General features: G+C 46.5%; 1 protein-coding gene across 2 annotated transcripts in view; it reads left to right on the forward strand.

Moving 5' to 3' along the window:
• FUBP3 (far upstream element binding protein 3) overlaps window positions 1-15851 on the forward strand; it is a 55296-nt gene that overhangs the window by 9668 nt on the left and 29777 nt on the right. For both annotated transcript variants that reach the window (XM_004713253.2, XM_045288546.1), the window contains exon 2: window positions 6686-6791. In XM_004713253.2, coding sequence (XP_004713310.1) covers window positions 6686-6791 — 106 coding nt within the window. The remainder of the gene's footprint in view (window positions 1-6685; window positions 6792-15851) is intronic.

Genomic DNA, 15851 nt, shown 5'->3' on the forward strand with positions numbered 1-15851 from the left:
CGCTCTCCCCCCCCCGTGTTTCCACTAGCTACTACTAGGGGAAGCTAAGTGTCTATGACATTGATTTCATTTCCATCTATCGCTGTGCTGAAAATAGTCCAGGTAGTGAGATAACCCCTTCTCTTGCCCTTTCCTCCTCCTCAAAAAAAAAAGGGTGGGGGTAGGAAAAGTGACTCATGGCCGAGAATTGGTACAGCCTCTCCTGGAGGTGGTGCGTGCAGATAAGGACAGGAGTGGCCTTGGTCTTCATGGAATACCCTGGCTGCCCAGACTTTCTTACCTTCTGCCACGCACCTCTACGGCCTCTTCTGCAGCCAGCAGCTGTTCCGAATTCTCAGCCAAGATGTGAGGAATGGATGGAGGTTTGTACACTGGAGATCAAGTCCTTGGGAAGGAAGTTTAAGAAAATACCAGATGGAAGAAAGGGAGGTCTCGTGTGTAGTGGTTAAGAGCATAGACCAGTAGCTTAAGTATGATTTCTGTTTGGGCGGGTCAGCCAGTCTCTGAGCCCCAGTTTTCCTTGTCTTCAAATGGAAAGAATAATGCTTAACCTTCTAGACCAGCGGTTCTCAACAGGTGGGTCACAACCCCTTTGGGGGTCATATGACCCTTTCACAGGGGTCACTTAAGACCATTGGAAAACACTTACTTCTGATGGTCTTAGGAACCAAGACACTGCTCCTCTGTCCATCTCCAGGCGGGTCCGCCCACATGCAGATACGCCCACATACAAATACCTGGCATGAAGACTTACCCACACTATACCATGCTTCAAGATAAAATTTCATTTATTTGTCATTAGAAATACATATTTCACAATATATAATGACATACTGGTTTGTCATTAATCCCTATGCTTTAATTAGGCTCAATTTGTAACAATGAAAATACATCCTGCATAGCAGATGTTTACATGACAATTCATAACAAAATTACAGTTATGAAGTAGCAGCAAAAATAATTGTATGGTTGGGAGTCACCACAGCATGAGGAACTGTATTAAAGGGTTGCGGCATTAGGAAGGTTGAGAACCACTGTCCTAGACAATCACCATGAAGGATCATGGGATAACATTTTGAAAGGACCTTGGGTTGGGGGCCGCCTTAACGCCAGTTCCCAGCACCAGAGAGCACTTGGCACTCGGTGAAATTGAACTCTCATGATCTTATTGTCCATTTGTAATCATTTCTTAGAACAAGGTTGTATTTATATGAATAATGGAGTATATTGTCTCTTTCCAGTCTGCTGTAATTATAAGTTACAGTGTAACCCAAATACAAGTTACAATGTAATTGATCTTGTAATGGTGTAACTCTAAGGATTCGAATGCAGCCGGGCCTGACTTGGAAGCTGCACGGGTCCCAAACTGCTACTCTGGTGAACAGTTCCCAAACTGCAGATAACTGCAGCAAGCAAGAATGAGGAACAAATCTGAACACTTAGCAGTCACATTTTAGAAGAATGGGTGTTGATGTAGTCGAAATTAGGAGCAGATATCTTTTGCAACCCTCCTAGCATAATGGCGTGGGGTTGGGGGTAGGGGGAGATATCCCAACAGCACAAGATACACACTATCTAAATGGTAAGGAAGGCCGAGGAGTGCAGAGTAACGTTGTAGCTACTTTGGAAGGAAGGTGAAGCCCTCCGGAAACTGGAAGCTGAGCGGCCTCTCCAGAAGAGGCCTGGGAGAATGCCCTTGCAGAGAGCTGAAGGTTAGCGTCCTGTCTTCGAGGCTGACTTCATCTGAACACAATTGAAGAACTCAGTGATCATCAGAAAGACCTACTCCCGTCTCTTTTGGGGTGCTCTTAACAGACCAGTGATCTTGAAAACCCCCAAGCAGCCTCTTACTGGGCTAGTTAAGCAAGTCTTCCTGGGACACAAGCCACTGTAGTCTTCTTCCCTGTCAACCCACTGCTTTCCCAGCTGGTGTACCGTTTACATCTTAAGTATGTAACTAGCCTCCACCAGCGGGTTCATTACAAATATGTAGCCGCGTGATGGAAAATTGATAGTGGAATGCTACTTGGCAAGACCTAAACAGTGTATAGTTTTAAAATAAAGGTACCAGATGCCTTGAGACTGGGTTATAGGAGATACTATTTATGTCAACATTGTACCTGTGGATTCTAATAACTTTGTAAAAATTTAAAAAACAAAACAAAAACCAAGCATCTTTCCAGGCTACCATAATCTTTAACGTAGATGAGTTCTGGTAACATTTGCTTTAGAGTGCCAGATAGTAAATGTGATACCAGGGTAAGTAAAAACGTAGTGCTGTAAAAATCACGGAAACCTTTATTAAACAAAACATCAAAGTGCATAGCTGTTGGGTCTTGACCTCTCTCCTCCATCCAGGTCTACATATTTCTGAGATGGTGCTTCCAGCTCGCCAACCCATCCCAGAGTGATTCTGGATTCTTCATTTGCACCGAATCCAAATGGCAGTTTGGGCATCCTCGAGAGATTCAATTTGTGTGTGTATTCGATGAGTTTGGAGTTTGGGGGCCAAAAAGAAGTCAGAAGGGGCAAGATCAGGGCTGTCGGGTTTCCCAACAAAAGTCTAGTTGGACAACCCTTGCTGCCCTCAAAGAATGAGGCGATGTAGTTTCGTGATGAGAAACAATCCCTTGTCCAATTGTCTCTTGTCTGACTTTTCACTGATTGTAGTTTTTCAATGTTCTTAAACCTTCTGTCTTATAAGCCCCTTAAAGAGAATCTACCACAGTTGCCCCTGGGAATCCCCAAACAGTGGCTAAGACCTGAATGACTTCCCTGCCTTGAATCTGACTGGCCCAGCATTTCCCCTCTGCTTTGAGTCAAGCTCCACCTGACATTAACAGTGATATCCCTTGAGCAGAGAGAACCCGAAAGCTGTTTGCTTGTGTTTTATGATTGTGCCGAGTCACTTGACTCTGTGGTCCCTTTATAAACTGTGTGCATAACTTTGGGAAGAATGGGAATTCCAGAACACTTCATTGTACTTATGTGGAACTTGTACACGGATCAAGAGACAATTGTAGAAACAGAACAAGGGCATGCGGCCCGGCTTGGAAATCAGGGAAGGTGTGTATCACAGTTGTATCCTCTCACCATACTGTATGATGAACAAATCATCCGAGAAGCTAGATTATAAAGGAGAATGTGGCATCAGGATTGGCAGAAGGTCTCTTTAACTGCGTTTGATATGCAGATGGCACAATCCTGCTCGCTGACAGTGAGGAGGACTTGGAGCACTTGCTGATGAAGATCAAGGAGTGCAGCCTTCCATATGGATTACAACTCAAGAAGACCCAAATCCTCATGACTCGACCAGCAGATACCATCCTGATAAATGGGGGAAAGATCGCAGTCGTCCGGGATTTTGTATTGCTTGGGCCCAGTCCGTGCTCATGGAAGCAGCAGTCTAGATCAAAAAATGACTTGCATTAGGTGAATCTGCACGGACCTCTCTAGACGATTGAAAAGCAAGGGTGTTGCTTTGAGGACTGAGGTGCACCTGACTCAAGCCTTGTTTTTCAGTTGTCTCATATTCGTGTGAACGTTAGACGTTGACTAAGGAAGACTGAAGAAGGGTCAGTGCATTTGAGTTGTGATGGAGAAGACTGTTGAAAGTACCGTGGACTGCTAAAAGGACAAACAAATCAGTACAGCCAGCGTGCTCCTTAGCGCGTGCATACTTTGGACATGTCGAGAGAAACCAGTCTGTGGAGAAGGACATTGTGTCTGGTGAAGTGCAGGGGCAGCAAGCAAGAGGAAGGCCCTCAGAGAGATGGACTGACCCTGTGGTTGCACCGATGAACGCAGACGTGGGACTGTGTGGTGGTTCCTTGTTGTGCGTCGGTGACCGGGTCGGAACGGACTCCGTGGCACCTCACCACAAAGCACCTCTTGCTCAGACCTTTTGTGTGTGTGTCATTTATGTTTCAGGCCCCTAATGAGACTCAGGCCTATTCGTTACTGAGAGACCTTCCCTGCAGCCACCCACCGGTCACAGAGACATGTTGAAGGCCATTTGTCGGGAATAAAGTGGCGCGTGTATGAACTGAAACCCTGGCAAGGCTGTCTTATGTGCCCGCGTCTGCGGTCTGCGTGGGTCCGCTCATCTCTGGCACAACTCAGTGGTGCTGTGGTCGCCATAGACAATACGAGCAAATGACTGCGTCTCTGTCCAACTTACCAGAACATGGGGCTTCTGCCATCGAGTTCGCCAACCTCTGGTCAGGACTGTAGCAGTCTCTCGCAACTGTTCACCTTTCCAGTTTCCTCCTCAAAGCCTGTTTTGTTGTTGTTTTTAATTTTTTTTTTTTAATTTAATCATTTTATTATGGGCTCATACAACTCTTATCACAATCCATACACACATCAATTGTGTAAAGCGCATTTGTACATCCATTGCCCTCATCATTCTCAAAACATTTCTTCTACACTTAAACCCCCGGTATTAGGTCCTCATGTTCCCCCTCCCTCCCCGCTCCCCCCTCCCTCATGAGCCCTTGATAATTTATAAATTGTTATTTTGTCAGATCTTGCCCTGTCTGACGTCTCCCTTCACCCACTTTTCGGTTGTCTGTCCCCCAGGGAGGAGGTCACATATAGTTCCTTGTAATCGGTTCCCTCAAAGCCTGTTTTTCTTATATCAGGTAAAGGGCTTTTTCTTTTGTTTATAAAAAAAAGGTTTTTTAATGGATAGTGGTCACATATAACAGAATGCGCCGTGCTGTACATCTCAGTGCACGACGCAGATTCTCAGTGTTGTGCAGCCTCCGCCATTGTTTCCAGTGGTTTTGCATCATCTCAAATGGTCACTCTGCGCCTTGTAAGTGCAGTCCCTTCCCTGTCTAGGGGGATCTCTGAGACTGCAAACTGACATTCTAGCAACTTCCCTTCATCCTTCTTGTGTCAAGCCCTTTATTGGGGTCTCTTGGTGACTGGCCCACTTTGAGCTGGCTTTTGTCTGTCTGCCTCTTGATGCCCATCTGGTTTCTTCTACTCTAGAAACATTGGCTTTACTCCAAGCTGTGCCCACCATGCTAGCTTCCTAAGCCTCTGTCCACGCTGTTCCCTTTACCTGAACACGTGAGCTCATTTTGGCCTTAGAGCAAATGCTTATCTCCAGATGAAATGATCAGGTTGATTAACCTCCTACCAAAGGCGTGGGCCCAGCAGAGGAGGCACTTTCTTGTTCAGCATGGTAGCCCATTTCCTAGGGCAGTGCTTAGTTGCCATTCATTATAATCCTGATATTTGTGTAGTGCTTTCTGGTATTCAAAGCTTGTCTTCATTAGACCTGTTATCTGTTATCCCCTTGAAAACTATGAAGCAAGTAGTCATGTACCCTGGGGGTCTTATGCAGAGGGGAAAGGGACTTGCTCAACATCATAGAAGTAGTACAGAAAGCACAAGACCTGGCCCAAAGATGCCTATTGTTTATATCCAGCCATCATTTTTCAGTATCAAAACTGCCTTTACTTGCTTTCGGCACTTGATCTCTGTTGGCCCTAGAAGGTCTCAGACTTTAAGGCCCCTTTAGATTGACTAGCCCGGGAGAACTTTCACTAAAGGCTTTGCCGTGTGGGACAGCTATGCCCCTCACCCCACCTCTGCTTGTGAAAGGGAAGGGACTCGGCGTCAAGAGCAGTCACTGTAAATATTCTCTTGCTTATTGAAAGAGTTGATGTATGCTAGCGATCAGATTTAATTTCCTTGGAGAACAAAGTAGATAAGGAGTTCTTTTGAAGTTCACTCACACACACAGCATTTGTTTCCGGAAAATTTTTCAATAGCTGGGTTCTGTTTTCTGATACTAACTTTTTAAAGTTGGAATGCTCTCAGAGGTCAGCTCATTTTCCATTGCAAGAAGCCTTCTGAGATGGCACGGATAGATGACACTCCCTGTTGTTCAGATATCCTCAGTGAGCAGCTCCATGTATCTATCTCTAGACTATATCATTGGTTTGTGGTATTATCGCTAATTGAATGGGCATTTTGCTTCTTTTTTTTTTTCTGTTTGCTTATTCAGGTTTTGCATTTTCTTTTTTTTAAACATTTTATGAGGAGCTCATACAACTGTTATCGCAATCCATACACACATCAATTGTGTAAAGCGCATTTGTACATCATTCTCAAAACATTTTCTCTCCCCCGACATTAGGTCCTCATTTTTCCCCTCCCTCCCCGCTCCCCCCTCCCTCATGAGGCCTTGGTAATTTATAAATTGTTATTTTGTCATATCTTGCCCTGTCCGACGTCTCCCTTCACCCACTTTTCGGTCGTCTGTCCCCCAGGGAGGAGGTCACATATAGTTCCTTGTAATCGGTTCCCTCTTTCCTGCCCATTTTTGCTTCTTACGAGAACCCTGAGATAAATGCTTTGAACAAAATTCTTCACATTATTGTCCTGCCCTTTTCTTAAAATGTGCATACCTGTATTTTAAATGATGACTTCAAATACTGATATGCATGTAGAAGGCATGCTTCTTCAGTTATTTTGTTTCTAAAGACTCAATAAGACCCTAGGGAAAGTCACTTAGCAGTGAAAAGCATTTTCCCTACCATGCCATTGCCTTATATTACTCTTGGTCCAGGAGAAATGGGATAACAACCTTTCAAAGAGGGCACTTGCCTCTCCCTTCAGATAAAGACCAGATTTGTTACTGATTTCTAAAATCTGATTCTCTCTGTAGATTGCTGCTAAAATTGATTCAATTCCTCACTTGAATAATTCCACTCCCCTAGTGGACCCCTCGGTGTATGGATACGGAGCACCAAAGCGGCCCTTGGATGATGGAGGTAAGTTGTTGTAAATACCTTTGCCTTTTGGATACTAGTGAACCTGCAAGCTAAGTGTGAATCTGTGTCAGCCATTTCCTAAACTGCTCTCGCAGAAGTCACACTTGAGTGGTCGAGAGGAAATATTTAGGCTGATTTTTCGCAGCAATTCACAGGCATTTGAGTTCCCGTTTGCCTGGATAACACAGGAATCTTTGCAGGTGGACTCTGAGGTAAAAGACTTGGCCCCTGAGCCTCAGCTTTGGTGTAATCGAACAGCTTCAAATCCAGACTTTTACTTGATCTGCTTCAGTTCTGCGGGTACAAACGGGAATGGAACTCCCAAGAAAGCTAGGCGTTGGTACACAGCTTTCCAGAAGCCCCAACCACACCTTGACCTTAGAGAAAGGGGGGTGGAAGGGACTTTTCTGCAGTCAGCCTGTCCGATTTGTTTGTTTGTTTTCATTCATTCACACATTGTTGCTTGTTGTTACACCCTACCCCGCTCCTAAAAAGAATTGCTACCGCTTGAAAGTGCCCTAACCAGCCTACTTTGATAAGTAGTGTCTTATGTGTTTCTGCCGAGAGCCAGCAATTTCCTTTAACTTGTTAGGGTTCCTGCAGGCTATGGCTCTAAAAGGGATTCTGGAATACACCAGATTGCATGTGCGGATGTGCATGCAGTCAGGCCTGGTGTCGTCTCTTGATGCTGATCTATGTTCACACTCAAGCAGCAGGTACAGCATTTTGTGGAGTCTTAAGTTGGGGCAAGGAGAGGATTCTAGATTCAGGGTAATATATCTTGTATGATCTCCTGTTCCAAGAAAAGTAGGTGCTTTTTATGGATACAAAAGTTAATTTGGTGTGACTTGTTCCCTTGAGGATTTGGAAAGAGGAGGTCTCCCCATTGTTTTGAGTTGTCGACCTCTTAGGAAGAACTGTATAGCCTTTGCACTGGGACAAATTTTAAAGAGACAGATCGCCTTTGGGAATGAAAGTTTTGTTGTCTGTTCAAAAAAACTATTTGTGGTCACATAGAAAATCCACCCCGGGGCTATTAGAACAAGGTGGCCTTTTAAGCTGCAGCTCCGGAGTGGTTCCCTTTGAGCTTTTTGCTTTTGACTTGTGTTAACATTGTCTTGAACCAAGAGTCACTGATTACAGAATGCTATAGAGTAACCTGCTATAGAATGCAGAGTAAGTATCCTTTTCGCTGTCTCAGACAATAATATATCATGTAAAAATAAAAACATGCTGCATGGCTCAGAGCATATATCTATCCCATTAATGAACCTTGTGTCTCTTGGGCCCACTGTTTCCAGAAATTTAGATCAATACATTTCACAACTCCCAGGCGTGTGTTTCCCCCACTGCACTGCACGTAGTGTAAGTGTTAAGACTTGTACACACAGTGAACAAGTCAGTAAATGTGTCCTCTTAGGATATTTGCACATGAACCCACAGGCACTGTGCAGGTCTTTCTCCTGTGAGTGTTTTGTACACACGTTTTCAGGGAATCAGTGAAAGTCAGCTGACTGGGAAAGAGCTGGGGAGCAGTAAGATACAGCTGGCTTGGCCAGGATCACCCAGTGAGTCCCCAGTAAATTTAGAATGTGCTCGGAAACACTTGACTCACCAGTTCATTTTTATGTTATGTATTTCTACCTCTTCTTTGATTTCCATAGTTTTTTACATGTCTGCCTTTGGGGAACTACGTCCTTGTAAACAGAAACTACGCGTGTCCTCTTTTCCTTCCTTTTAAACAGTGGTTCTCAACCTGTGGGTCGCGACCTCTTTGGGCATCCAACGACTCTTTCACAGAGGTTGCCTGGTTCACAGTAGTAGCAAAATTACAGTTACGCAGTAGCAACGAAAATAATTTTATGGTTGGGGGATCACCACAACATGAGGTATGAAAGGGTCACGGCATTATGAAGGTTGAGAACCACTGCTTTTAAATATTAAGTCTGCCTGTAGGGGGAGAGGAGGCCTGGTGCTCAGCTTGTAACCAAAAGGCCAGTGGTTCAAACCCACCAGCTGCTCTGCAGGAAGAAGACGTGGCACTCTGCTTCCCTAAAGATTACAGCCTCAGATGCCCCGTGGGGCAGCACTGCTCTGCATTATGGGGTCACGATAAGTCAGAGTCCACTCGATGGCAGTGGGTTTGGTTTTTTGGTTTAATTGTAGGAAGGACCGGAGAATGAATCTTTGTGGTTTGGAACGGATCTCCTGTCATATGTAGATCCTATGTCTTAACAATGGGGCTTCAGCAAGTTCGAGGGGAAATCCCAGGATCTTTCCATTTCATTTTTCTGCATGTAACACACACGGTTTAAAGAAGAAGAACTTTTACATTGTTTCACAGGTGGGGCACCATTTAAATACTGGCGTTATGTATTTTCCCCAAAGTGGCCACCCTGTGCAGTTTGCCACTACGCTGCGGGAAAACCCTGGAGCATGGGGCCTGTCCTGCCACAGCCTTGTTTTGTCAGTTGCCTTCTGACCGGAAGAAGGTGGCTGAGACAGGTCTGTTCTGGACAGATCTGTGAGTAACCAGAGCCTGCCAAGGGCAGCAGTATTCATGTTTACCTGACAGCTTTCTAAGGGTCACAGGCTGGCTGGATGTGTAGTAAACGTGTAGAAAAGTGGAGCTAGAGCAACCAGCGGGAATTCTGGCACTTTCTACGCTTATGGTAAGATTGTCAAAGCTTCACAGTCTTGTTGTTGGTCTTAATGCTGGGTGCCATCAAATCCATTGCCACTCGTTCTGAGTGTGTGTGGCCCAGAGAACTGCCCAGAGGGCTTTCTTGACGTTACCATTGAGAAAGCAGGTCACCAGGTCTTTCTCACGTGGAGCCGTTCACTGGTTGGGTTTCGAACTACCAATCTTTCGGTTAGCAGCTAAATGCTTCATTAGTTACACTAGCCCCGCTCTAGGGTTTTTTTTTTTGTTGTTGGTGGTGGTGTTTTTGTTTTTAATTAGTCCTAAATGTGTTTTTGATGCTCAGGGTTGCGTTATTAGGACATGCTACAACGTTCTGGCAAGTCTGCTAATAAATGCCCAAGGGGCAGACCACCTGGCCATAAGCCTCAACCCAAAGGCATTCAGCTTAATAAGCTCTTTGGATCAGCTATCCCAACTTCCTGAATTGAGTGCTCAGAGGTATCCCAATTCCGCAAGCCAGCACCGTGCACAAAAGCACTCAGCTTTACTCGCTCTGTGGCTCGGGCAGTCCACCAGTGTCCGAGCTATGACTCCAGGGGCGGCGGCTGCTGCTGCTCTGATGTAGCCGTCTTTGAGTCCAGGAGATTCACTGCACAGTGTGCTTTGGTCCAGAGGATCTGCTCCACTCTTGGTCCTTGCTGGGCTAATGAGATCACTCCTCCTGCTTCGCAGAAGGCTCGTTTTATACACAGCCGGAGGCACCCAGGAAATACTGTGCAGAATGACTCACGGTGAATCCTATCAGTATCTTCCCCACCTTCTCACCAGACCCATGTAGGGAAAGGTCCTTTGGTGGGCGTTAGAGACTTTGACTTAGAAGAGCCACATTGAATAGTAAGCTGCCCGTACACACTTATGCCACTTCCTCCCTCTGTTTCCTGTTTGCATTCCTCCCTCTTTCCTAACCCTTTTGAACTTTGTCCCTGGTACATGTTGCCCTTTTGGTCGCGAATAGTTGATTTTCTAAGTTGGTACCTACCTCCTTCTCAGATGGTGTGGTTTTTAACAAATTGAAGCTCTGGGGCGACCTGTATTGAGCAAGTCTTATCCGTGTGCTCTTAGTGTTACTGGTCGCCTTATAGGCCTGTTGTTTGGATAAAAATCGAGCCATGGGAGTGAGTTCAGTTCTAGACCTGAAATTGACTAAAGACCAGTCTCGGGTTCCCACCAGCTTCCATCTGACCAGTAGACCTGCTCTCTCCCAGTTCTGCTTATTGTCCCACATTTTCCTCCTCCCCTATCCAGGAGCCCTTTGAGAGCAGTTGATGGTCGTTCTGGTCTCAGGGTGGGGGAGACCGATGTTTGCCTGGCCCCTCCGTTCATTGGCCTACATGTGTCTGCCGTGTTCTTCACTCCTTCCTCTGCACCTCAGATGGCCGCTGGCGAGCTCTGAATGTCCCTACTCCCCAAAGTGGGTGCAGAACATTGTGCCCAGGATCTTTTAAATTCATTTGGTGGTGGTGGTGGTGGTGGTTTGGGGCCATTTTGTTTTGTTTTTTAAGCCTACGTCCGTGTCCTTGTCTGAGCAGAACACTCATCTCACCATCTTAGCCACTTCAGATCAGGTCGTTTTAAATAGTAACATTTTTAGTCTCAACACCCACGCTTTCTAACTGTCTTTGAGTTGAATGCTCCTTTGGCACACTACCACCCGAGGGGTCTCCCCATTGGTCTTGCTTGGTCATGGCACCTTTTCCATTCAGCCCTTTTCCCATGCGATGGCAGGAACTTCTGTGCAGCCGTTGTGCCCATACGACTTTGGCATCCTTCGGTTAATCAGGGCAGTCAATCTGGACCTCCCTAGCCTGCCCACTGGCCTCACTCACTCCCCCTTGTTCCGTACTCTCTACAGTAGCCACCTCATCATCTGTTGCTTCTCTCTGCACAGCCTGAAGAACATCCCTCCCGAGCGCTACCTGGCCAGCTCCTGCTCAGGCTGCAGGTCTGTTGACAACCTCCTGACCTCTGTCGCTGTCCTCATCATTACATTCCTCATCGTCTTTAGTCTCTAGCTCAGGTGCCACTCTTGCCACGGAGCCTCTTTTCTTCTCCTTTTCCACCCTGCCCCTCTCCTTCACCAGCAAATAATAGGGCACATTCTCCTGGGAACCTCTACCGCAAGTCTTTTCATCTCTGGGGGCATTGTCACCTTGGTGACTCTTTCGTTATCTAGAGTATGGCATGGTGTCCCTACATTGTACACACCATGGTCACATAGGAGGTCGGGTCCCTATTTCCCTGCATTCCCTGATCCATAGTCCTAGCTGGGAGACAGGCCAGTTTCAGTTCCAGATGGTCACAGTAAATAAAGCCAGGATTGTAACAAAGCCCGTCCCGTGGAATTTTTTGTTTCCTGGTGCCTATGAAAGTTTGCACTGTATTAAGTGGGCAGTAGCATTCTGTGAAAGAATCTAATATTGAGAGAATTACCAAAATGGTGAGCAACACACAAAATAAGTACATACTATTGAAAATAGTGCATTCATAAGGCTTGCTCCATACAGGTCACTCCAAACCTTCAATTTGTTTTTTAAAAAAACTACCTGAGAAGCACAGTAAATCAAAGTGCAGTAAAGTAGGCTACTTATAGTGAAGGCTTGATGTCTCCACGTGTACGTCCTCCCCTTGACACCCTGCGTTGGCCTGTAGAGGATTTTTTGGAGAGTAAGTCTTAAACTTCAGAGAGTGTTATTAACTGGTTATTTAGGAATGTGCATTCCAGTTGAATTTAACTCCAGTTGGCATACTTTCTCTCAGAAGATCCAATAGCATTTTAGGTTTGTTGGCCATTGGGTGGTCTCTGTCCCACCCATAGTGCAGACAGGAATATGTCCATGAATGGGCCTGGCCGTGCTCCAGGATGGCTTTGTTTACAAAAACAGGTTGTCAGCCCTCAGGCCCGGTTTGCTAACCCCTGATCTCATCAGTCTCTCCCAGTGATTAACTGTGCCACACTGTCAGTCTTCGTTCAGGGGTATGTACAGAGAGTGCCTGACATAGCCCTAATTTCCTTTAATCTGCCTCATGCATGTTCTCCTTGCTCCAACTGCCAGAACACACCAAGGACTTCTAATGTCTAATCTAGAGCTGGTGCTCAGATCACCAAGTCTCTTCTCACCCTGCCCTCTGCTTCTAGTGCAGAAGGGTAAACCGCTGCTCCAGCCCTCTGCTCTTGACCCTGGAGATGTTAAACGAATGTGTCCCCTTGAGCTGTTTGAGATTGGACCTGGCAGGCCATGCTCATTGTTGCGGATCCTCTCTGCTATGGAAGGAGCAGCACTAGCACCAGAAGTTTGCATCAATACTGCACTGCTTGATCAGTGAGCTGAGGGAAGGCAGAACAAGGAACCTTGAAAGTAGACTTCCCCAAAATGGTCTTGGATTGTTGTGTGTGGTCGTTATGTCCCGACTCCTAGTGACCCAATAGGACAGGGCAGAACTGCCCCTGTGGGTTTCCAAGACTGTAGCTCTATGGGAGTAGGGCGCCCGGTCTCTCTCCCTTGTTTGCTGCACACTCTTCATTGGGCTAAGCTGGATACTTTTCTTGTAGAGTGAAGGAAGACTTCTGGGGTGTACTGTCAAATGAAGTATTTGAAAGGAAGGCAAGAATAGAATATCTACGCCAGCGGTTCTCAACTTGTGGGTCGCGACCCCTTTGGGGGTCCAACGACCCTTTCACGGGGTCGTCGGATTCATCACAGTAGCAAAATGACAGTGATGAAGTAGCAATGAAAGTAATTTTATGGTTGGGGTCACCCCCACATGAGGAACTGTATTCAAGGGCCGTGCATGGCATTAGGAAGGTTGAGAACCACTGATCGACGCAGTTCCTTCCAAGCAATGTCTTGGCACATACGGCACAGAGCAAAGGAAAGGAGGAAAGGTGGGATGGGAGTAAACGGGCAGGCTAGCAGAAAAAGCACCTGCTTTCAAGGATGGAGAGGTACCAGTGGCAGGTCGAGAGAGTCTTGCCTTGGATGGCCTGGGTGTCTAGACCACTGCCTTTGGCCCACAGCGCCTCAGGCCTGCAACACCCACTCTCAGCTCTGTAGAGGAGTAGTTGTTGCCACTTCCCTTCCTTCGGGGAAGGTCAAGCATAGCGCTATTCCGGAGAGCTGCCGGGAGGGCTGCCGGGAGGGCCGCCGTTCTGTCCTTTACAGCGTAGGGAAGTAAGCCTGCTCCTCGAGCCAGGTGTGTGAAGGTTTGAGGGATTCCTTTCCCGCTCTTCCGCTTCCCTGGGAAGTCTCTGCCCTAAAGCAGTGCTCTCTGAGGAGCGGGGCTGTGGCGAGCACCTCCTGCTCCCGTTACATCCCCAGCTTGGATTCATGGCAGTGCTTGGGGCGCCTCGTCGGGAATTCCAGATGCAGAGTCCTGAGGGAGCAGAGCCTAAGAGAGCTTTAGGAAATGTGGAGGGAAGCAGGGTCTCATTTTATCCAGATACCTCGTGGCAAAGCTCTGCCCTCCCTCCCTCCGTCCACGTCTTCATCCAGCTTGGGATTTTAATTCAGAAGTGAGGTGGTGGTCATGGGAATGCACATTAAGCACATACATGTGAGTTGAAGAAAAGAGGAAAGGAAGATTTTTCTCCCTGGCAAAGTATAATTTATTATATTCTTTGAAACTGCTAACCTCTGGGGGAGAAATTCAGTGTCCAGGTAAAAGAGAATTAAGAGTTTTTCAAAGTTCTTTTAAGGAATTTAGGTGCCAAAGCAGCTTCCTACTCTGGGATCGGAGTCACCTCAGGCTCTTTAAAAGAGAGATCTTGATGGCCAGTCCCCAGAAAGCAATTGGACAGTTTCCTCTGAAACTCTGTTCACCTCATAGAGCCCATTGACTCCTGGGCTTCTTTCCCAAAGAAAGGAAGCTTTGGTTCGCATGCAGTCCTGCCCGTGAATTGCTCTAGTAGCTTTCTTCATAATAACCCCAAAGAAACGGCCTTTCCACCCATTTACCAGCCATAGAGTGGCGAGATGGTCCATCCAAACCAGACATACCACCTGGCAATAAAGATGCACACGGCCCAGATGAGGCTCCAAGGAGCTGTTCTGACTGTGAAAAAAGAAAACCCCCAAAGGTTCTGGACTGTAGGGTTCCATTGACAAAACGTTTCTCAGATGGAGTCCCGGGGAGGAGTTAGGCACAGGGGCTAGAGGAGTCTGTTTTCAGATAAGAAGAGACCCCAGCTAGAGGGGACCTCCGACCCAAGCCCCTCCTCACCTATCCACGAGGAGACCTGAGGCGGAAGGCAGACTCGAGCCCTGTCTCCGACAACTATGCCAGCAAAGTGTCGTGGGTGGAAAATGTAACACCCCAAAGTCTGGCAGGTCATGGTTGGCATCCATCCCCGATCCGTGTGATTTAGGGCAGGTTGTTTGACCCCGCTGAGCCTCTGAACCTCTTTTCCTCAGTTAGAAATTGGAGATGAGAAGTACTTTACCTCATGAGCATCTCATGAAAATGTTTCTGTTTTTAAAAATATCTCTCATACTGTCCCAGAAGTTTCTCTTTCCATTGGACCTAGTACACCAATACATAAATGTGCTGAAATTTTAAAATTCTGTGAAATATATCATCTTGCTCTGTGGTACCCCTGTTTTCTCCATTGAATTGTTGAACAAAGCTGATCATGATCCCCGCGGTCGACTTCAAGACCTGCGGACAAATGAGAATCATAGTATGAAGTGCATCCAGCTGCCGCACAGGACAGCTAGTATGTATGTGTTTTCTCCTAGACAGCGGTTCTCAGCCTTCCTGACGCCGCACGCGACCTTTTCATGTGCAGTTCCTCATGGTGGTGAGCCCCCAACCATACAATTATTTTTGTTGCCACTTCATAACTGTAAGTTTGCTACTATTATGAACTAGGCGACCCCTGTGAAAGGGTCGTTGAACTCCCCAAAGGGGCGACCCACAGGTTGGGAACCCCTGACTTAGACTGTTCTCAGGAGTACTCCTGACTTTAGGCCTGGATAGGCATTTAAATGGAGAAGGGGGTTTAGATGGGGTTTCTTGGCCCATCCTCATCACTGAAGACTACTGTATATACTCATGTATAAGCCAGGTTTTTTAGCACATTTTTAATGTAGTTTTTGTGGTAAAATTGGGTGCCTTGGCTGAGGGTCGGCTTATACGCGAGTGTATTAGTCTGGGTACTTTAGAGAAACAAATCCACAGAAACTCATGTATAAGAAAGAGTTTTATGTAAAGGTTAAGTGTGCATCAAGAAGACATCCCAACCCAGTGCTGCCCAAGCCCACAAGTCCAACATTAGTCCATATGTCCAACACCAGTCCACAAAGTCCTCCTCCATCTCACAAAGCAGACACAATGATGCCGACTGCAGGAGGAAAGCTGAG

This window comes from Echinops telfairi, unplaced genomic scaffold (assembly GCF_000313985.2).
Source record: "Echinops telfairi isolate 266 unplaced genomic scaffold, ASM31398v2 ScPeMD7_22;HRSCAF=79, whole genome shotgun sequence".
NCBI classification, from domain to species: Eukaryota; Metazoa; Chordata; class Mammalia; order Afrosoricida; family Tenrecidae; genus Echinops; species Echinops telfairi.